The 19,219-nt window shown below is 47.8% G+C and overlaps 1 protein-coding gene across 1 annotated transcript; it reads left to right on the plus strand.

Moving 5' to 3' along the window:
* The first annotated feature begins 8,601 nt into the window (after positions 1–8,601).
* GGT1 (gamma-glutamyltransferase 1) lies at positions 8,602–19,017 on the plus strand. Its single transcript, XM_010087656.1, has 12 exons — positions 8,602–8,765; positions 9,413–9,540; positions 9,777–9,866; positions 10,536–10,728; positions 11,901–12,058; positions 12,905–13,054; positions 13,551–13,687; positions 14,531–14,718; positions 15,529–15,656; positions 16,531–16,643; positions 17,707–17,820; positions 18,874–19,017. The coding sequence occupies exons 1-12, from the start codon at positions 8,602–8,604 to the stop codon at positions 19,015–19,017; spliced, it is 1,707 nt and encodes a 568-aa protein (XP_010085958.1).
* Positions 19,018–19,219: the final 202 nt, after the last annotated feature.

The raw sequence follows: 19,219 nt of genomic DNA on the forward strand, positions 1-19,219 counted from the left end.
CCCTATAAAATATGAATCATTTAATATTAAAGGTGTGACAGACTGAAAGTGTGGTTCAGTTTGTGTGGGGCAGAGAGCAGATATCTTTCCACACTGTCTATTTTTTCAGTGGATAGTTGTTTTGGAACAGCTCCTGTCACAATCTTTTCTGTAGAACATCCCAGGTCTCACATCAATAAATGAGATACAGTGCGGGCGGTATGTGTTCCTGGCTGGGTATGGCCTGGGATCCGAGTGTGTGCTTTAGACTGGCCAGTAGAAACAGCAGATACATCAAATCCTTCTGAGCCTGCAGAACATTTTCTGTGCCAGTATCTGCTTTCCAGAAAGCTTCCCTTTTTGCCCAGGATCTCTTGGACAATAGCAGTATAATTGAAGGGAACTGCCCTCTTGATGCAATGTCTTTGAAAGATGGGCACATGCTAAATCCCCTCCAAATATCTTAAGGCTGGAATGCTCATGTTTTATCATACTAATTTTACCAAATGTAAATGTTAAACACATCTCCATTTTGTTGCTATTACAGAAAATATGTATTTTTAAGCAGCATTTAAGCATTTAAATATGGCTGATGTTCCCAAAAATGTTTACTCTTGGAGTTAGAACAAACTGTTGATGAGTCATTGTGGTATAGCTACCGTCCTTCTGAAGTGAGTAAAGATCCAGTGTATCAAAGGTTGGAGTGGGCAGAGGGACTGCACGGGTTTGGAATTGAGACATTAACGACTTGACTGCTCCTAGCAGAGCTGACTGGCATCAGGCAGACTTTGCTTCGTCCTGAGGTTTAGTAATGGAAGGCAGGTTTTTTCATCTCTGCCTTCCTGCTCTGTGATCCTCCCTGCCAGAGGCTGCTGCTGTGGGAGCAGGGGTGGCAGAACAGGCATTGTATCTTCTCATTGCAGCTGGAGTATTAATCCGAACTCAAACCAATGACAATTTAAGGTAGTTTGCAGCCGTGACTGCTGAGGAATGGATATGTGAGCTGATGAGAGGTACCCTTGCATTGCAGGCAGTCGCTTACACTTGGCGGAGGTTATTCCCACCAAATGTAAGGACAGACGGATCTGTCAGGGTGTCCGGGTTTAAGCTGCAGGGTACAGACACACGTAAAATCCAGTCTCTTTTTGAACCACAAGGGTGCCAGCTGGTTAGGCAAGAGGGGCAGAAGGGTACATCACCACGTGGAGATGAGAGCACTTCTACTTAAGATGACCACATATTTGCTCAGTTGCTTAATACAGAACTTAGGAGCTAGCAATGAGGTGTGGGAAAACTCACATTTGCACCATGTAGTAACTGAATCCAAGAACACAGAATGATTCTGTTGGTGATACACAACCTTTGTGGATGCTAAAATATGCATTTTAAAAGGTGTGGGTTCTTGACACTTCACCTAGTCAATGATTACTTCTGGTACAGTGAGTTCAAACATAATGAGTTTCCATGGGTTAATGTCCGTGAGGAGAGCAGAACAAATGGTACGCTTCAGAGAGCTTCTAAGGGAAGATAAGTGGTTAGCGCTACAAGGATGTATTGTCCCTAGAAAAGGGTTCGCTGCTTGAGAAAGGATATTGGAAGGATATCAGTACATAAGGATCTGTGCAAAAGGACAAGAGGGACTTGCAAATACTCTCAAGAGGTAAGGGGGAATTAGAAACTACCTTCATTCAGCCATCCTCCTTGGCTTGGAAGTGCTGTGTGGGATTTCTTATTCAACAGAATATGGGACAATGTGACTTTTTTTTAATATTTCAGATGAAAGCTTGCCAAAAGAGAATGATAGGACCTGACTAACCAGTCTGAATAAGCTCAGGTCTAATAAACAACTTCTAGTTTAATGGCAGAAGAGCATCTGAAAACATCTTTTGTAAAAACTGGGAGAATAGAACTATTTTAATGAAATATTTTTATTTTAAATTGGGAGTGAATGTAACAGTGATGTTCTGAACGAGTTTATAAAACTTTATTTTAATAACTTGCATTTATGAGATTGAGTTTGCCAGTTTTGGATTTCTGGGAGGTGCCCAACTAGAAAACACTATGAAAACCATGTCAAATGGGATGTTTTGCACTTAGGGCACCTCTCTGCCTTTTTTTCACTTCATCGTTTATGCTGGAGTGTCTTCAAATACAAAATGTTGGATTTGACGCTAAAATTTCTGCAGGAAAACATGAAAGCTTTTTGGGAAAAAAGTTGCTTCAAGAGGAAATTACTATCTCAGTGAACTCAGAGTTCACTCTACATTGGATGGAATACTACATGCCAGGAGGAAATTACTGTCTCTTTCTCAGTGAACTCAGAGTTTACTCTACATTGGATGGAATACTACATGCCATTAGGCTTCAGAAAACCTAATGCCTGGGAAGGAGTTGCAAATCTTGATTACAAAAGCTCTCTTTGTGAACAGCATACCTGAAAGCCAGCTGGAACAGCCTGCTTTATTCAGGGGCTTTTCTCTCAGTTCTGTTCAGTGTGGATTAGCTTGGCATCACAGCTATAAGTAGGGACCACTGATCTGTGCTGAGGCCTTTCTCCTTAAAATTGGTCTGTGTGCACGTGAGCCCTCAATGCCAGGCTTAAGAAAGAGAGTGCTAAAGGCTTTTAACCTGCAGCTGAGGGGAGGGAGGCTTTTGGCAGAGTTGAATGGAGTTACTGCCTTTCTCCAGGGACTGCTCTGTCCCTCTGCTCCAGGCAGGACCCGTGCCTAGATCTGAATTTGGAAGCCTCTTTGGCCTTCTTCATGGCATGGCTGAACTCTGCTTTACTTCCCTTTTCAGTGGTGGAGATGAAGACTGCATAAGACTTCAATTTAAGTAACTCATGATGGCTAAGTACAAGAACCTCATAGTTTTAAGTTCCAGCGTAATACCAGAACATATTCCCTTGTCTCATTGTGTGGGCTAGAATTAACTAGACTTAAAATATCTGCCTGTTTTGAATTACAGATGCTTCAATATTCGAGTCACGTTTTTCTACGGAAATCTGTATAAGACTTGAATTGGGAATTATTTCCTTAGATACAAGAGGTGGTTGTTAATAACTCATTTAAAGCTTCTAGAAGGCATTGTGTAGACAAGGTAGAAATAGTTATGGAAAAAATGCCCACTAGTCACCATGAAGAGCCGTACCTGATAAGAGATTCTGTCTGCCTGCGAGGCTGGTAGCAGAACCAGAGTCCTGATCAGAGGCATCCTGGTGACTGCTACTATAAGTCATAGTAAAAGGCCTGAGGGGAAAAATATTTAGCACATAAACTTGTAGAAGAGAATCTCAAATGACTTCAGTTCATGTCTTACTGCAATAACTGCAGGGCAAGGCTGTATAGAGAGGCTTATATGGGATCAGACCTTTTTGTGCGAACACAGGACAGAAGGCACAGGGAAACAGTCTTTTCTTTTGGGACTGCTGAGCCATTCCAGTTCAGTTCGAGAGTAAAGGCAGGCACAGCCTGCACCAGCTCACCCACCGCTGCTTTGGGACTACTTGTGGTGAGATGCAAAGACCTCATTGCAGTTGGAGAGCTCTGACCTGGTAGGCAGGAATCAGGTTTGATGTTACAACTATGTCTGAAATCTTTACACAACCCTTGTTGTGTAAAGTGTTTGTCCCCTGGCTTTGGGTAATTATGGCAGATATTAACTTGCCAGAACCCAAGAACTGTAGATTGTGTAATGAAGGAGTGGTTGATGAGGAATGGACAACCTAAGTGTTTGATCTTGTGTGTGACAAGGCGTAACATGCCTAGAAGGCATAACGACCAGTTTTAGTGGGAAAGGGGAGAAGACCCTACTGAATTAGCCAGAGTCATACTAAATCTTACAGAACTGCTAGAAAACAGGTCTGTAAGCAAAGTACAGAATTGATAACTCAGAACGGCAAACAAATCTTCCAAACTTTTCTCCCTTTGGAAGTGGAAGGAACAGCTGAACTCACCAGAATTAGCCATGGACAGTCCCAGTGTACTTTCTGTGTTGGTTTTGTCCTACTTTTCTTCAGTGCAAGCTCTCGTGGCTCCAGCCAATTAGCTGGTGAGAGGCCGATGACCCTGGATATTGCTGCAGATGAAAGCAGAAGTTGCTGGCTGTTGTCCTTACTGACAACTGAGGGAATGCCTGGTTAGCACAGCTATACCTGAGGGTTTGAACTGTTTTATGGCTAACTGGGTGTGTGCATAGACTCCTAGTGCGAGGGCTTCCCACAGGTGAAGAAATAATTTGCTGTTTTCATTGCACTACCTCTCAGTGAGCTCCCAGTGAGAAAGGAAAGCAAAGAGATAATGGTGTGGGGAACCAGCACCAGATTGGTGGTCGGCAAGGACCGCCCCATCAGCCATTAGGACAAGGATGGATATAACTCCCTCTTCACCTCTCATTTCAACTGTTATTATTTAAATAGGGCAATGTTATTGAAGTGGATTAGGCTTTGAGTGTTATCAGAAGAGCATAGCCTATCTCCTGTGACAAGATTCAAGGTGTCCAGCCTATCCTTGCACAACTTGTGCTGCCTGGGGAAAGTAAGGACTGATGTCTCGAAGTGAATGGACAAGTATTGGCTGCTGGGCTGGGGGTGGGAGTACAAGGAACTCTTAGGAGCGTGTGCTGAGGTATGCAGCTGTTGCGAGATGCGTTTAAAGCAGATGCCTCTTTGGTTAAGGTTTGTGGTTAAAGTTTTAGGTGTTGTCAGTGGATACTTTCTTCACTACTTCATTCAAGAGCAAGGCAGTGCCTGACCTTACCCAGACTCCTTTGTCATCGTCTCGTATCCCACTGTTCTCTCTCCCCTGCTTTCTGGCTGGTCCATCTCCTCTTTCTCCTCTTCCAGTTCTCCTGGTGCTTTCCCTGATCACGGCAGGTTCCTCATCTCTACAGCATGCCCCAGCCCTCTTAGCAGAGATGTCAGACCATATATCCTCTGCCTGATACTAACTAGCCTGTTGCACTGGGGTTCTTTTAATTCAAACCAGTGTGGTGTTTAAATAAGGTTGTGAATGTTGTGACACATCTGAATGCAGCTCAGTGGGGTTGCTCATACAGGCGTAACTCTGCTGCTTGCAGTCCTCCCCCTCTACCAATGTAAACTAAGACAAGCGGGCTACATTTTAAATTCCATGGCTAGGACTGGCTGTTGGACCTTTAACAGTGAGAAATAACCATATTGCTTTTAATGTTTTTATAGCCCCTCTCTCCTGGTGACCTATTGCTGCTGCCAAGCGGCACTGTGTGACTGAAGGGCTCGCCAAGCTTTCAGACAGCTGGATTTGGCAGAGACCTAGAGGAGGAAGCCGGCCTCAGCAGACAATAGCTGGGGAGCCAGCTCAGGTGGTGGCACGCAGCTGCTGCTCCACTCCCAACAATAAATCATAGTGGGGAGCGGGGACTTGACTTCAGAGCCGAGGTTCAAAAAAGACGTGGTGCAAAAACCAGCTGTTCCTGCGACACACCTGCCCGGGCACAGTGCAAGTACAGAGAGGTGGGTTAGAGAATGGGATATCTGCAGGCTCCTGATCCATTTCCTGATTGCTGTGTGGCAAACAAAATACCTGTTTGGCTATCTGCTGTGCCACAGTTAGGAGGACAGTAAGGACTGTGCAAGGGATGCTTTCCTCTAGGGTCAGGCCTGAAATAGGTTAAGGCGCTTATGGGAGTTGAGCTGGCAGCTAAGGTAGAGAAGATTATTCTCAACTGAATTTGCTCTCTGTGCTGTTGCAGAAGAGAAGGCTGCACATCTGCTTCTTCCTTAGCAGGATCAATCCGGCAGATTGCACAGATGCTCTTTTATTAAGAGCATTCACTTTTTCTGGCATCCCTTGGGTCCCAGAGGGCAACGTGGTAGCACAGTGCAGCGCTGGAGCAGTGCCCAGCAATCAGCGTCTCTTCTGCACCGCAGCTCGTGTGCTTGTTCCTGCCCCAGTGGTGTGCGTCTTGTCCTCGCCCCGGGGGCTGGTGGTGGGCTGGGAGCCCCGTGTGAAGTGGGCTGGAGGGTCCTTTTCAAGGTCTGTGCTCTCAGCAGGCAGCTGGGCACTCAGCGTGGAGCTCTTATGGCTCTAGGAGATGCTCACGGGTGTCACCCGAATCCAGAGAAGAGGTGAAAGATGAGAGCAGAGGTACCGTCTGAGGTTTCCCCTTCTCCTCTCCTGCTCTCAGAATAACTTGCCTGACAAGGCAGTAAATCTTTACAGGAGCCTGGCAGCGAGGCAAGTAGAACTGCAGAGCCCTGGACAGGAGCGTACGGGTTAACACACCCGCTCTGGGGCTGGAGTCACCGCAGGCTTGCAGGACAGCCCAGCATAGAGCTGCCTTCAGATGAAACAAAGTACCTTCTGCCTAGCTGGGGCGCAGATAAAAGCTCCCACGGCATTTCTTGTGCAGCCTGGAGGAGGCTGCCAGTGCTGAAGCTGAACTCTCTCTGCCAACAAACAAAACTGTCTTTAAACTCTGAGGCTGTGTGTGAGCTATTGTTGGGGGCATAATGGCTTCTCTGTTTCCGTGCACAGTCATTGCTCTGCAAACGCGCCACCGGTCTCTTTTAAAAGTAGTTGAGTGTAAATCAAGTTCTAGAACCTGGAAAGAGGTTTCATCCGTTTACCTTTCTTTGCCCTTGGTTGACATTTGTTTACAGAACAGCACATACAGTAGATTTACACCCTGGTTTGAGCTGCTTTACTTGGAGATGGACAGCTTGGAGACTCACAGATACAGGGCTTGGATTGCAAATGTGTTTCTCCTAATTTAAATCACAGGAGTGGGGGTGAGATTGAGGGGGCAGTGCTTCCTAATCTCCTCCCTCTGAGAAAAGTTTTGGTTTGGCTGGCCTGGCCCGTTTCCTCTAGTTAGCTCAGTGCTGGCACGCTCACTGCTCCCTAGTCCTGGGTGTGCTGCTGCTGCAAGGCGCCAAGTGCTTCTCTGACTGCTGGAGTTTGCTCTGCTTTGGGCTGCTGAACATCCACAGAGGGTGGGGTTGGTGGGTCCACTCTTCATCTGCAATGGCATGGATTGGCTTGTCTCTGAGGACGGCAGATGCTTCGGTAAGGTAAAGGGCATCTTGGCTCTTGTACCGTAGTCACGGTGAAAACCCAGAGCTGCGCTGCACAGGGGAAGTTGGTCCCTGAAGACAATAGGATGAATTTAAGTCTTTTTTGTTGTAACAATCCTGCAATGGGAAAGGAAATGGGTCAAAGAGTAGCTGTTCAAGCTGTTTTTCATGAGCTATCAGTCCCAGCAAGGTGTGACTCTCCATCCCCTCAGTAGCTCTAAACTCACCCTAGTGAGTACCTGGAACGTGCTTGCCGAGAGCTCCGTGCTGTCCTGTGCTCGCTTACAGGTGGACAGTAGCCCAGTGCACCCCAAGAGCAGCTGTGTGCAGGACTGGGAGACACGGAGACGTGAGCACGGGCCATCGCAGCAGCGGGAAGTGTCAGGCTCATCGGGAAGGTGCTCTGGCCAAGGGCCTGGAACAGGAGGGGGTGCTGTGCTCACACTGGGTGCGCCAAATCACTGGCCAAGGTTGCTTGCTAATGACTTAAGATGTGTTTTGAGCTGCTGCTTTTTTGGTGCAGGAGGTTACCTGCCTGCTATAAAACAGGCAGTTACCCAAGTGATAGTTGCTGGTTTGGGGCCTTTTCATTGCTGGTACTGTAACAGTTCAGAGCTGCTACCAAGGGCTTCCAGGAGTCCCTGCCGTGCTCTCTGACGCAGACCACTCTGCAAATGGAATGGTAGTAATGGGTGAAGGGGAAGCTGGTGAAAGGTTTGGAGCTGTTAGAATGGTTGTTCTGCACAGAGCTGGCACGGGCGTAGAGAAATGGTACCCGCAGTGTCCATAGGAAAGGTGTTGGTATGAATCTGAGTGAGGAAATATTTGGGAGACTCATTCTATGAGAGGTTCAGGGGAGGAGGAAGCTCTTCACTGCCCACAGCTCAGAACTCATGGAAACCTGCTAAAAAGCAAGGGCTGGAAAGATGGGAAGAAGTTGTATACACAGACTCACCTTGTGGCTATGAAGTAGGGAGGAAGAGATCAACACAGATGGCTGCTCACCTGGCAAAGCCAGCCTGCCTCCAGGGTGCGGGCAGGATGCAGTCCTTGACACTGTCACATTACAAAGGAGGCAAAGGGCCTGCCAGCAGGTGTTGCAGGGGGGAGTCTGGTAAAAAGTCTCAGATTGGTATTGCTGACTTGATTTGGGAACTAGATCAAATCCCGTCTGACCCTGGGCCCATGTCCTCCCAAGCAGATCAGTGGCTTACATGCCTGCTGAGTACCTAAACTCCTCAGAATATAAAGTCACAAAGTTCAGTTCATTGTCCTGTCGCCACTGGAAGGTCACAGCGGGACATCTTGAACATCCCCTCCCCTCTTGATTGTCCACTTCAAAACAAGACATCTCTCTGATGTAATTGCCAAGGCCAGGATTGGGCTCACACCTCCCCTGGCCACTCCTGCCATGTGCAGAGCTGTCAGCTGCGGGGTGCAGAGGGGGAAACAGTGGATATGAAAGAAGGTAGATGAAGAAACTGCTCTTGTGCCTGATCAGCTGCTCCCTACTGTCCGTGTGCCCCAGAACCAGCAGGGTTGATGATCCTGTCTCTTCTCCCAGGAAGATGAAGAAGCGCTGTGTGGTGGCCGGAGTCCTGGCTGCAGCCCTGCTGGGGCTCATCTTGTTCCTGGGACTCTTCTTCGGGCTGCGCCCTGCCTTAAGGGACACGCACACCTACAAGAGAGCGGCTGTGGCTGCAGATGCGGGGCCGTGCTCAGTAATTGGAAGGTACATGCTAATGGCGCTGTGACTCTTGTTAGCTCTGACAGCTCTTGCCCACAACAAAACTGTTGTTTCCCCAATGTTTGGGTGCAAGTCTGGCGGTTGCCCAGCACAGATAGTCTCTAATCTCCCTGTAGAAAGACGAGGCTGTAATAAAACCCAGGCTTTTACCATGCCTGACCAATGTTACTGCAGTTGCTCAAAGACAACACAGCAGGCAAAGGTTCTGTAGATGCATGAACAGTGGGAACAAGAGATGCTTTTCAAGCTCTTTAAAAAAAAAAGTACCGAGCTGTTCTCCAGTTCTAGATGCAAGTGCTGGAGACTTCAGGCTCCTCAGAGAGTTGTCATTTCTCATGTGGAATGAGTGTGTCTGGGATGTCTGTCCCAAAACATACTTTGACAAATCTCAGTGTTTTCAAGTAGTTTGGATGTGTCTCTAATGACAGCTGATCTGGTCTGCACCTACACCATTAGGCTGTATTCTCTAACGTGACAGAAGCTCAAAGCTTCCTATTGCTAAGGAACCTATAGACGGGGTGTGGACAAATGTCAGAGCAGCTGTGACGGTTTCTCTAATGCATGAGATGACTCCACTGCTCGCAGGTAGCTGAGACACTGTAACGTCACCATACTTCTCTTCTGCTGCACAGGGATATCCTTCAGCAAGGTGGATCAGCAGTCGATGCTGCGATTGCAGCTCTGCTTTGTGTAGGACTCATGAATGCTCACAGCATGGGCATTGGAGGGGGCCTCTTCTTTACCATCTACAGCAGCACAGGTAAGGGACAGGGCCATACACATCTGGAACAGTTTGAGAACTCTTTATTGAAAGCAGGTGACTTATCCTACCTGAATGAAGGTAAAAGACCGACTCTCACAGCTGCTGGAGGAACATGCTGTCCTAAAAATAATTGCCAAGAAACTGGCTCACGTTGATCAGACTTCTTCAGCAGAGACCATGCCTGTGTGTTGAGTCCAGCACTAAACATCATCTTCCTTGCTCTGTCGTTAAAGGAAAAGTGGAAATCATTAATGCAAGAGAGGTGGCTCCAAAAAGAGCATCGGAGGGCATGTTTGGGAACAACACAGAGCTCTCTATGAAAGGTACGGCAAAGGCTGTTTCACTGCTTTGAGGGGACCACATACCTCCAACATTAGCTGCTACTGACATGTCTGAATTAAGAACATTTCTTATGGTTAGGTTCTTGCATATCTACAGGATTTCTCACCTAGGTTTTCCCAGAAACATCCTCTACTTTAGACAATCTGCAAACTCTCTCCTGACAAGAAGGCTAAAAATAATGTCCTTCAAACTAGTCGATCACTTCAGCACTTTCTCCTTTTCACTTCATGAAAATGCAGGTGAATCCAAAGCACTGAATATGACCTGTTCCATATCTGCCATCTTTCCCTTCCACCTCTTTGAATAAGTCTTTGTGGATCAACTTAGTTCTTGTCAGTTCACGTGTCCTCCCTAAATACCTTTTGTGGTGGCTTCAACTAATGGTTCAGGGGCTCCAGAGAAGAAGTAGTTTCCTTTTGGGGAAGTATTTTCTAATCAAAAATAGAAAGAAATCCTAACTAGTTCTCTTCATGGCAGAAATGTCAGATAGAATAATTCCGTTAGCATTGTATGCACAGGCTGAGCTGGTCATAGTATACACAAACCCTGCCTAGAAACAGGGCCAACAGAGAAGCCTGCTCTGCCTCGTGCTCAATTAATCACTTTCTTTTCTTGCTATGGAAGACTAATACATTCCTTATCTGCTCCAGGAGGACTGTCCATCGCTGTCCCAGGAGAAATCCGGGGGTATGAACTGGCTCACAAACGTCATGGCAAACTGGCATGGAAAGACCTGTTTCTGCCCAGCATCAAGATGGCTAGAGAAGGATTTCCTATTGGGAAAGGCCTTGCAGCAGCCATCAAAGCAAGAGAGGAGTCAATTGAAAGCAATCCCTCACTGTGGTAGGTAGAGCAGTTGCTGTTCTGTGCAGAGAAATCGGGGTAACTGCATCCTAGCTGAAAAGTCTGTGTTTGTGTAATGTAGCATCTGTGAGGAGTGTGCCTCCCCTCCAGTGACTGCACTCACTGTACCTGCTGATGTTAATCCAGCTACCTGATGGTGCTAAGTCATGTGGCAAATTTTAGGAATGTTCAGTCCTGACCTTTAAAGGGAGATAAATTCTGCTCTTAAAAGTCCATTTGTCTGAGCGAAGGTGGAATTAGAGTACACGCTGGGATAAAACTATCTGATGGCAATCTATTTTCTGAATCCCCAGCTTTTCATCATGCTGTAAATGAACTCAGCTAATCTTACCTGCATTTGGAGCAATTGCAGAGTCTCCTTGAACATCTCTGCTGTCAGGCAGTAGGAATTTGGGTCATCTCATACTCTGCAGTCAGCCTTCCTCAAGCAGTGCCTCTGACCATCCACTTCTGGCAATGGCTATGAACATGAAGGGTTTTAAATGCTCCTCTGCTTCCTCTTACAGTCAAACCCTTGGTGTCTATGTCCAGCCCTTCTGGAGATCATGCTTAATCCTCTCTTTTTCCTTGAAACCTCTGCCAGCTGCAGGTTGGTTTCCAGTCCAATTGGGATGTACAGAAGGGGCCTATCTCCTGTACTTCCATCTGGCAGGTCCAATGCAGCACGTTCGTGATCTATTATGAGGGAGCTAGAGAGGAAACTGTCTACCTCCAAGTGCTCTGACAAACAGGGATCAAAACGCATTCTCCTGGACTCGCTGGAAGCTTCGAGCCTCATAGTTGCATAGTCTGAGCTCTGAACTGAACTGCCTGTGTTCACGGACTGTGGCCCCTCCTGGGCACCTTGAGGCAGTTGTTGGCCCCTTGGGCAGGCAGGGAGGGTGGCCAGCCCTGGTGAAAAAGATTGACACTTCCTCCTGCCGCCTTCACTGGGCAAATTCTGAGCAATGTGGAATCCCAGGTCAGAAACCACTGTTCACTTTTATCTCCCAGTGCAAGATCCCAGGATCCCTGGGGCGTGGCTCAGGCAGTTTCTCTTCTCCCCAAGAAGCCTCTAGCATGAACACTCAAATACTGTGTCAGCTAGTAGAGGTACACATAGTTTTGAACTTCTCTCAGATCTGATCTTCTCAATCTCCTTTCTCTGTTAGCGAAGTGTTCTGCAAAGGAGGGAAAATTCTGCATGAGGGGGATATCATGAAGATGCCTAAACTAGCCAACACATACGAGACTATAGCCAGTGAAGGAGCAGATGCCTTTTACACAGGAAGCCTGGCAAAACAGATCATCGATGACATCCGCAGTGTAGGTGAGAAACAGGACATCTGTCCAAAACAGCATGAGTGACCTGACTACTGCAGCTCAGCGTCCAGGGAGGAGCTGGTGACCTGCAGAAGCCTTGGAAGTGGGTCAAGCCAACTGCCTGAGATCTGTGGCAACAGGACACCCCAGGGAAGCCATTAGTGCTTCAGTGGGTGCATTAAAACTCAGCCAGAAATGGAGAGTATATACTGTGCATTTCTGTACCATATAGTCTAGCAAATCTTTGGGTTTCTGGATATAGCTTAATAGATATACGCTGTTTACACAGCCTGAATCCAACAAGTTTCTACCTAAAATGTTATATATGTGGTCCTGTAAACTCTGAGCTTGTTTGATCTCTCGATGCCACTAGATGGTGGTGTCTTACTAGCTAGCATTGGCTTGCTTCAGCCAACCTCATGTAAGTCATTTACTGGCTTTCTTTGTGATGATTAATTACTGTTTTCCCCCTTCTGGTAAGAAAGGCAATGGAACATGCTAATTATTCTGCTTGTGGGGTAGCGCAGAGTACCTGCACCCAAAAGCTGCATCCTCCTCCTGTAAACAGGACTTTTAATGGTGTTTTGTTACCTGACAGTGCTGGTGTCCTTTGTAAAAGAAGATGGATCACCAGATTTTTGGCTGCTCTAGATCAGCCCAGTAGGTTATCTGAGCCTCAGCTGGATCTATCAAGGAAATAATTCATCTCCTATGCACCCATCTTTGCTTTCTTTACCTTGCAACTTTTGGGATTTGTCTGTGTTCCTTCCTGGCCTTGCTGTGATGCATGATACCTCCTCTTCCCACCAAAGATCACATAAACCCACATCTGTAGTTTCCTTCTCATTTCCAGGAGGCATTGTCACATTGGATGACCTGCAGGACTACAGCGCAACAGTGATTGAAGACCCCATAGAGGTCATGCTTGGGGAGTTTACCCTTTACACACCCAGTGCCCCCCTAAGCGGCCCGGTGCTAGCCCTCATTCTCAACATCCTGAAAGGTGAGCGTGCCACTGAGCAGTGCCTTACAGGCAGCAGGAGCTAGGAGAGCTCCAAAGGCAATGCCTTGCTTGTTTTGGGAGCTGGGCCTCCCTCGATAGCCCTCCAGCGGGTGAGAAGGCTGAGGCCCCAGGAGGGATCAGAGATGCAGAAACATTCTGCTGTAAGCTCAGGGATGTCACCTTCCTACTTGAAATACAGATACAAGAGGAAAAACATGCTCCTGACTGGGGCACTTCCCTGATATCTGCATGGGTGGAAACTAACTTGTACTTGAGGCTTCTTTGGAAAGCAAAAGTACAAATCCTGCTGGTGACTCCCACAGTGCTCAAAACTACCAGAGCTGCTGTGCTCTCCATGTGGAGATCAGGACAGTCCAGTGACTGCGTGTCTGTAGATAGTGGGCTTCAAGATTATACCATTTGACACGGGTTTGTTAGCAGTCCATTGAGCGTGTATTTTCCTTTATGTTCACAATCATTTGTCTTCTGTTGCCAGGATATAATTTCTCTGCTGACAGTATCAAAACCGTGGAGGAGAAAGGTCTGACTTACCACCGCATTGTGGAGGCCTTTCGCTTTGCCTACGCCAAGAGGACTTTACTGGGAGATCCAAAATTTGTCAACATTACAGAGGTACCTGGCAAAAGCCTTTTCTTTCTGCAACACCAAGGTTGACTGGAACATGGCTTAAAGTTTTTGGGTGACTAAACTTTGTCAGAGATGCTCTGTGCCACCTGCTATTGACAGGCAGTAAAATGTCTCTGAATCAGAATGTGAAGTCCTGTGTGACTTGTGGCTGAGCTGTGAGGGATATAAATGGAGGACACCTTCCTGCTGCAAGGAAAAACAAAAGCCTCAATTCACTGGGAGCATTTGAGTATATTTAGGGCTAACCCTCCCTGTTTTCATAGTGTTTGAAGCCTTATTCACTAAATTACATTCCCAGCACCCTTGTGGCTCTCTAGCCACAGTCCTGCCTGTAGTAAATGGACCAATAGATGGGGAAGGGGTGAGGCAGGAACCCCACTCTTCCTAACTTTGCGCTTTACTTCTGTGACTCTGCAAAAGCAGCAGAATCTGAGCCCAGCCCAGCTCGATGGACACAAATGACTTAAAGAGCAATGATCAGAGCTTGCCTTGGCCTGGTCCTCTCAGCCGATCCCTTTCCTCTCATCTCTGAAGCAAGTGTAACACTGCTTTGCCTACACCTTATGGCAGTGTTGAGGACAGCTTTCCATGGTCTACAATAAGGGATGCTGATTAATTTCTTACTCAAAGGGGTGCATTGTAACAGCTGCTTCTGTGACTGCTTAAAATGCTGCTTGGTAAAGATGGTCCATCTTCCAAGAAGGAGGAAAGCCCCTACTGGAAAACTATAGCCTGACTGCTGGGATTTGCCTGGATATCAGCCTCATAACTACATAACTGTCTCTTAAACTTAATCTGCTGAGTAACTGCATTGGATTTCTCTGACAGGCCATCAGAAACATGACATCCGAGTTCTTCGCGGATGGTCTCCGAAGGAAAATCACAGACAACACCTCCCATCCAGTTGACTACTATGAACCAGTATATTACACTGGAGATAATGCTGGTACATCCCACCTCTCCATTGTGGCTGATGATGGCAGTGCTGTGTCCGCCACCAGCACCATCAACCAATAGTATGAGCTCAGACGTTACTTCCATGTAGGCCTTTGCCATCTTCCTAGCAGTGGTTCTGTGGTTGGTATAAAACATCACTGAACTGTCGTATCTCTGGCGGGGTAGTGATGAGTAGCACTGTTGACGGGCTCTTCTGCTGAGCTTGCAGGTCAGGTCTTAACCCTGAGGCTGTGCGGTTGGGTCAGAGGACAAGACGTGTCCTCTCTCATGTTGAGTTCATCCGCCAAGAAAATTTGACTGCATCTGGATGTTCTCAGAAGCAGTGGTATCGCTGCTGGCTCTGACTTCCCAGGCTTTTGGAAGGAATTTGAGCTAATATAGCCGGTCTGGAAGTGCAGTGCTTGGCTTCAAGTGCTGTCAGGAAGAGCTGTGTTCCCCATGTATGGTATGAAGCTGGGGGTGAAGGTTCTTTTTGTCCATAGAAATGTCTCCAGCTTGACACATCTAAGAAAAACCCCAGCACTCCCAAATGTGCCGGTGTTTGAGCTACGCTGCCTGTGAATGGAGTGCAGTACTGCCTGGCTGGAAGGGCAGTTAGCTGTATTTAGCTGCTGAGCTGTTTTTCCCCTTGGGGTCCTTGCAGGGGAGTTATACAGCAGGGCTCTGGGCTGCCTTTCCTCTTTGTGTAGCTACCTGCTCATGGTGTAAACTGCTTCCTTCCCCCAAGGGGTGATAGAATGTCCTTTGCAACGGGAGGGAGCGGAGAGTTACTCAAATCAAATCCCAGGTTTCACACTGCACTAATTCACCTGAAGCTTCTCCTGGATTTGCTCTGATTTTCATATGTCTGCACCATTTTTTTTTTCTAGCTTTGGCTCTCACGTACGATCCAATGTGAGTGGAATCATATTTAATGATGAGATGGATGACTTCAGCTCACCTTACATAATCAACGGGTTTGGGATCCCTCCTTCTCCAGCAAATTTCATAGCACCAGGTAGCTGTAAGCTGCCTTCCTGACTCAGTCTTTGGGTTGTAACTTGCATACTAGTGCTGTGGTGTCTGCAAGGTGGCTGCACCATGTCTGTGACCAGGCATAGACCTGGGGGCTTTCTGCAGAGGACAGGGATGAAAGCAAGTCACCTGGCATCCCTGCCAAAAGCATGCAACCAGCCTCCCCTGGTGCACCCTGAAGGAAGACAGGCTGTCCAAAGAAAAACTCTTGTGTATGCCTCCTTCCAACAACCAGAAATCATTTCCCAGGGAGCTCAGTACATGTAAAATGAAATTACTTAGGGCTGCAAAAGATTTATTTGAACTGATTTAAGAGGGAAGGCAGCAGCAGCAGGAGCTGACTCCAAAGAGTTAGATGGCACTGTCCAGCCTTCTCCCTGCGCTGCCTTGGGAGCTGTAGGGCAGCTTTGGATAGATCCAGTTCACATACCTAACCCCTGCAACCTGTCTGCTCCATGTTTCCTGCAGACCCATCTCATTGCTGCTAAAGCAGGCTGGGATTCTGCTGCCCTCCTGTACCCCGCACCTTGGAGAGGGACAGGGAAGAGAAAGAACAGGAAGGGAAGTCCCATGGTGTACTGGAGGCAGCCGCATCACAGACAACCCCAGCTGGGACAGGACTGTGGAGGAAGGCACCTTCAGCCTCTGCATGAAGGGCCAGGGTTAAGGTTTGCCTTGCAGGAGCAAGGAGGAGGATGGGTACAGGGGACAGTGGGATCCCCAAGGGCTGAACAAGACATGTGAGCTGAGTCAGGAAGGTGGATACTGAGGCTTTGAGTTTGACATGGAGCAGGAGCTGTCAGTTTGTAAGCTGCCGGTGGAAATCTGAGCCTCTGTTGCATCTGTGTCCCCAACAGGTAAACAGCCGATGTCTTCCATGTGCCCCTCCATCTTGGTGGATAAAATGAAAAAGGTCAGGATGGTGGTTGGTGCTTCCGGAGGAACAAAAATAACTACAGCAACAGCACTGGTATGTGATGAGATGGGCAAACTGGGGACAAGGCTGAGGCAAAACAAGGTGGGGGAGAGGCAGCATTTGGGATAAGGGGCTAAAGTCTCCACCTGTGAAACGACCGTGGCTGTGGGTCCCTGCTGTGGGCTGGCCTTCTGAGGGCCAGACCTCCAACACCAACTCCTGCCAGAGCTACAAAGGGTCTGCTATTAAATTACTACAGGTGACTCCAGGTCTTTTCCTTTGGCAGGTTGTTCTTACCACTTGCAGAAGATTTGTGACTTCAGTTTAGCTTTGACTTCTGTTCTCTGGATCTTCATGAACTAGTGTCCTTATCTAGTTTAGAGCCATTCCCATCCAACATCCTAAACTTTGGATGAAAGTCACAGAGCGAAGCTAAATAAGAACTTAGGCCAGGCATGGTGTCAGGCCATCGGACAGGTAGGCTTTCTGTGAGCTGCTGCGGCAGCCACTCCGATGCCTGGCGAGCCCAAAGTCCTTGCAGGAGCAAGATGTCTCCTGTGCAGCACACACCGCAGTTCAGAGCGCCAGGCTGGCTCGCTCTTTCCGGCTGAGGTAGAGGACAAGTCTCCATAAAAACCGCTACAGCAGCTTTCTAAGCCCTTGATCCTGAGGCTATTTTCACTTGCCAGCAGCTCCAAGCTGCAATTTAAGCATGTAGAGGTGAGCTAGGTTTATGGAAACCGGTTGCACAGTAGCAGGAAGCTGTGGCTGTGTGTTTGCTGAGGTGACTGCTGGGTGTCTAAGCCAGCCCTAGCTTAATCATAGCAGCACAAAGCTGCTACAGTAGCTTGAGGATCTGATCCTTTTATTATGTTAATTTTAGTAACTCATGGTCTCTTTGTGTGGGAATCCTCCTAAGCATACACAAGCTGACTTGCTGCAGCGTACCTGTGCTTTGCTTAGCCAAGAGAGGAACTGCTGAAAGCAGCAGGAACCAGAAATTTTGCCTTTTATGTGCTCTAGAGAACATCCTTCAGACATCTCTGCCTACGTTGCTCCAAAGGTCAGGCCTCTTTGAAGGCAAGTAACTAACATTAAGGCTTTTTGCTTCTCCCAGGCAATCATCAATTCCATCTGGTTTGGTTATGATGTGAAGAAAGCAGTGGAAGAGCCTAGAATTCATGATCAGCTGTTCCCCAATATCACGGAGCTTGAGGAGGAAATAGAGCAGGTTTGTCTAGCTAGAGCCTGGGGTGTGCATGAGCTTCTTGTGTGGTGCTGGGTTCCTAGTGTTGGGAAGGCGTGCGCTTGTGGAAAATCGTGAAGCTTTGCCAAATGTTCCTAGGTGAGCAGCATTAAAGCTGGCACAGGTCAGGTGCTGGGTCACAATAACCTGCTCACGGTGTACCTTTAGTCTCAGTCCCATGTTTTGAAGCCTAGCGCATTCAAGCGTGACCTACATCTGAAACTGAGGGTATGTATCTTCTTGCAATGTAGTTTGGCTCAAAGGACTTGCAAAATAACAAACCCCACATCAGGGCCAGAACCATTTGGCAGTCTAAATCCAGTGACCCTCAGGGAACTCTTGTCCTATTGTGCAACCTCCCGATGGATCCTGAAGCACTGGCACAGAGCTAGCGAGGGAGCGTGCACAGAGGGACCCAAGAACAAACTTGAAAATATTTTCACAGTAAAGGTCTCTGTGCAGCACTGTCAGTCTAGAGCTGATGGCAAGAGCTGCCTCGCTCCACATACCACTTGCCTGAGCTGGCAGCTTCATTCACCCTGAGGAATTACACATCCCCGAGGCCTGAGACAGATGCAGTCTTTGTAACTATCTCATCCCATGTCTCTGTATTAGGGAGGCAGTTTTCTTCATCAAACTCTGCAGAAGATCCTCCTTTAATAAGCTTCTTATTAAGGTAGCAGCTGAGATATCTGCAAGCGCTGGGGAGGATGCCCTGCTCTCTACAGGTCCTGCATTTTCCCCCATTCCCAAACAGGATCCATCAGTTCTGGCTGTTGGTCTGTGAATATTTGAGGCAGAACACCCTGTGACCAGAATAGTCTTGGTAACCCACACTGAACACCAAAAATGCCACATCTCAATTCCATCTCTTCAAAAGCAAGGCATCCCAGAGAGCAAAGAGGAAGAGGAGGAACAGCATTTAGCTGCGCCTAGTGCAGGCACTGAGCGCTCAGGTAGCCACGGAGGATGCAGGTCGCCAACTACGGCATGTGTGCAGTTTGTCTCCTGTTGTCCTCATTCACTTCTGCATTCCAGGGTGTAGAAGAACAACTAAAGAGAAGAAGGCACGACACCACGCGGGTGAGCGGCGGTGCGGTTGTGCAGGCCATTCTCAGAACAGACAAAGGATGGGCTGCAGCCTCCGATTCCCGGAAAGGTGGCTTCCCTGCAGGCTACTGACACGGCTCAGTTCCTCTTTTCAGTTTTCTAGTGACACTGAGGTGCGTTTGGGGGGAAGATCCTTTAGGTCTGCAACTCAGGGACTTCTCACAGGAAAGAGAACAAATTCACCTGTGGTTCTATGGACAGAGCTGGGACAGTGCTCTACAGCCATGACCAAGTGCCTCATGCCATAGCAGCCTGCTAAGGCAGGCGTGTCTAC

The sequence above is a fragment of the Pterocles gutturalis genome, unplaced genomic scaffold, assembly GCF_000699245.1.
Source record: "Pterocles gutturalis isolate BGI_N339 unplaced genomic scaffold, ASM69924v1 scaffold22926, whole genome shotgun sequence".
Taxonomy (NCBI): Eukaryota; Metazoa; Chordata; class Aves; order Pterocliformes; family Pteroclidae; genus Pterocles; species Pterocles gutturalis.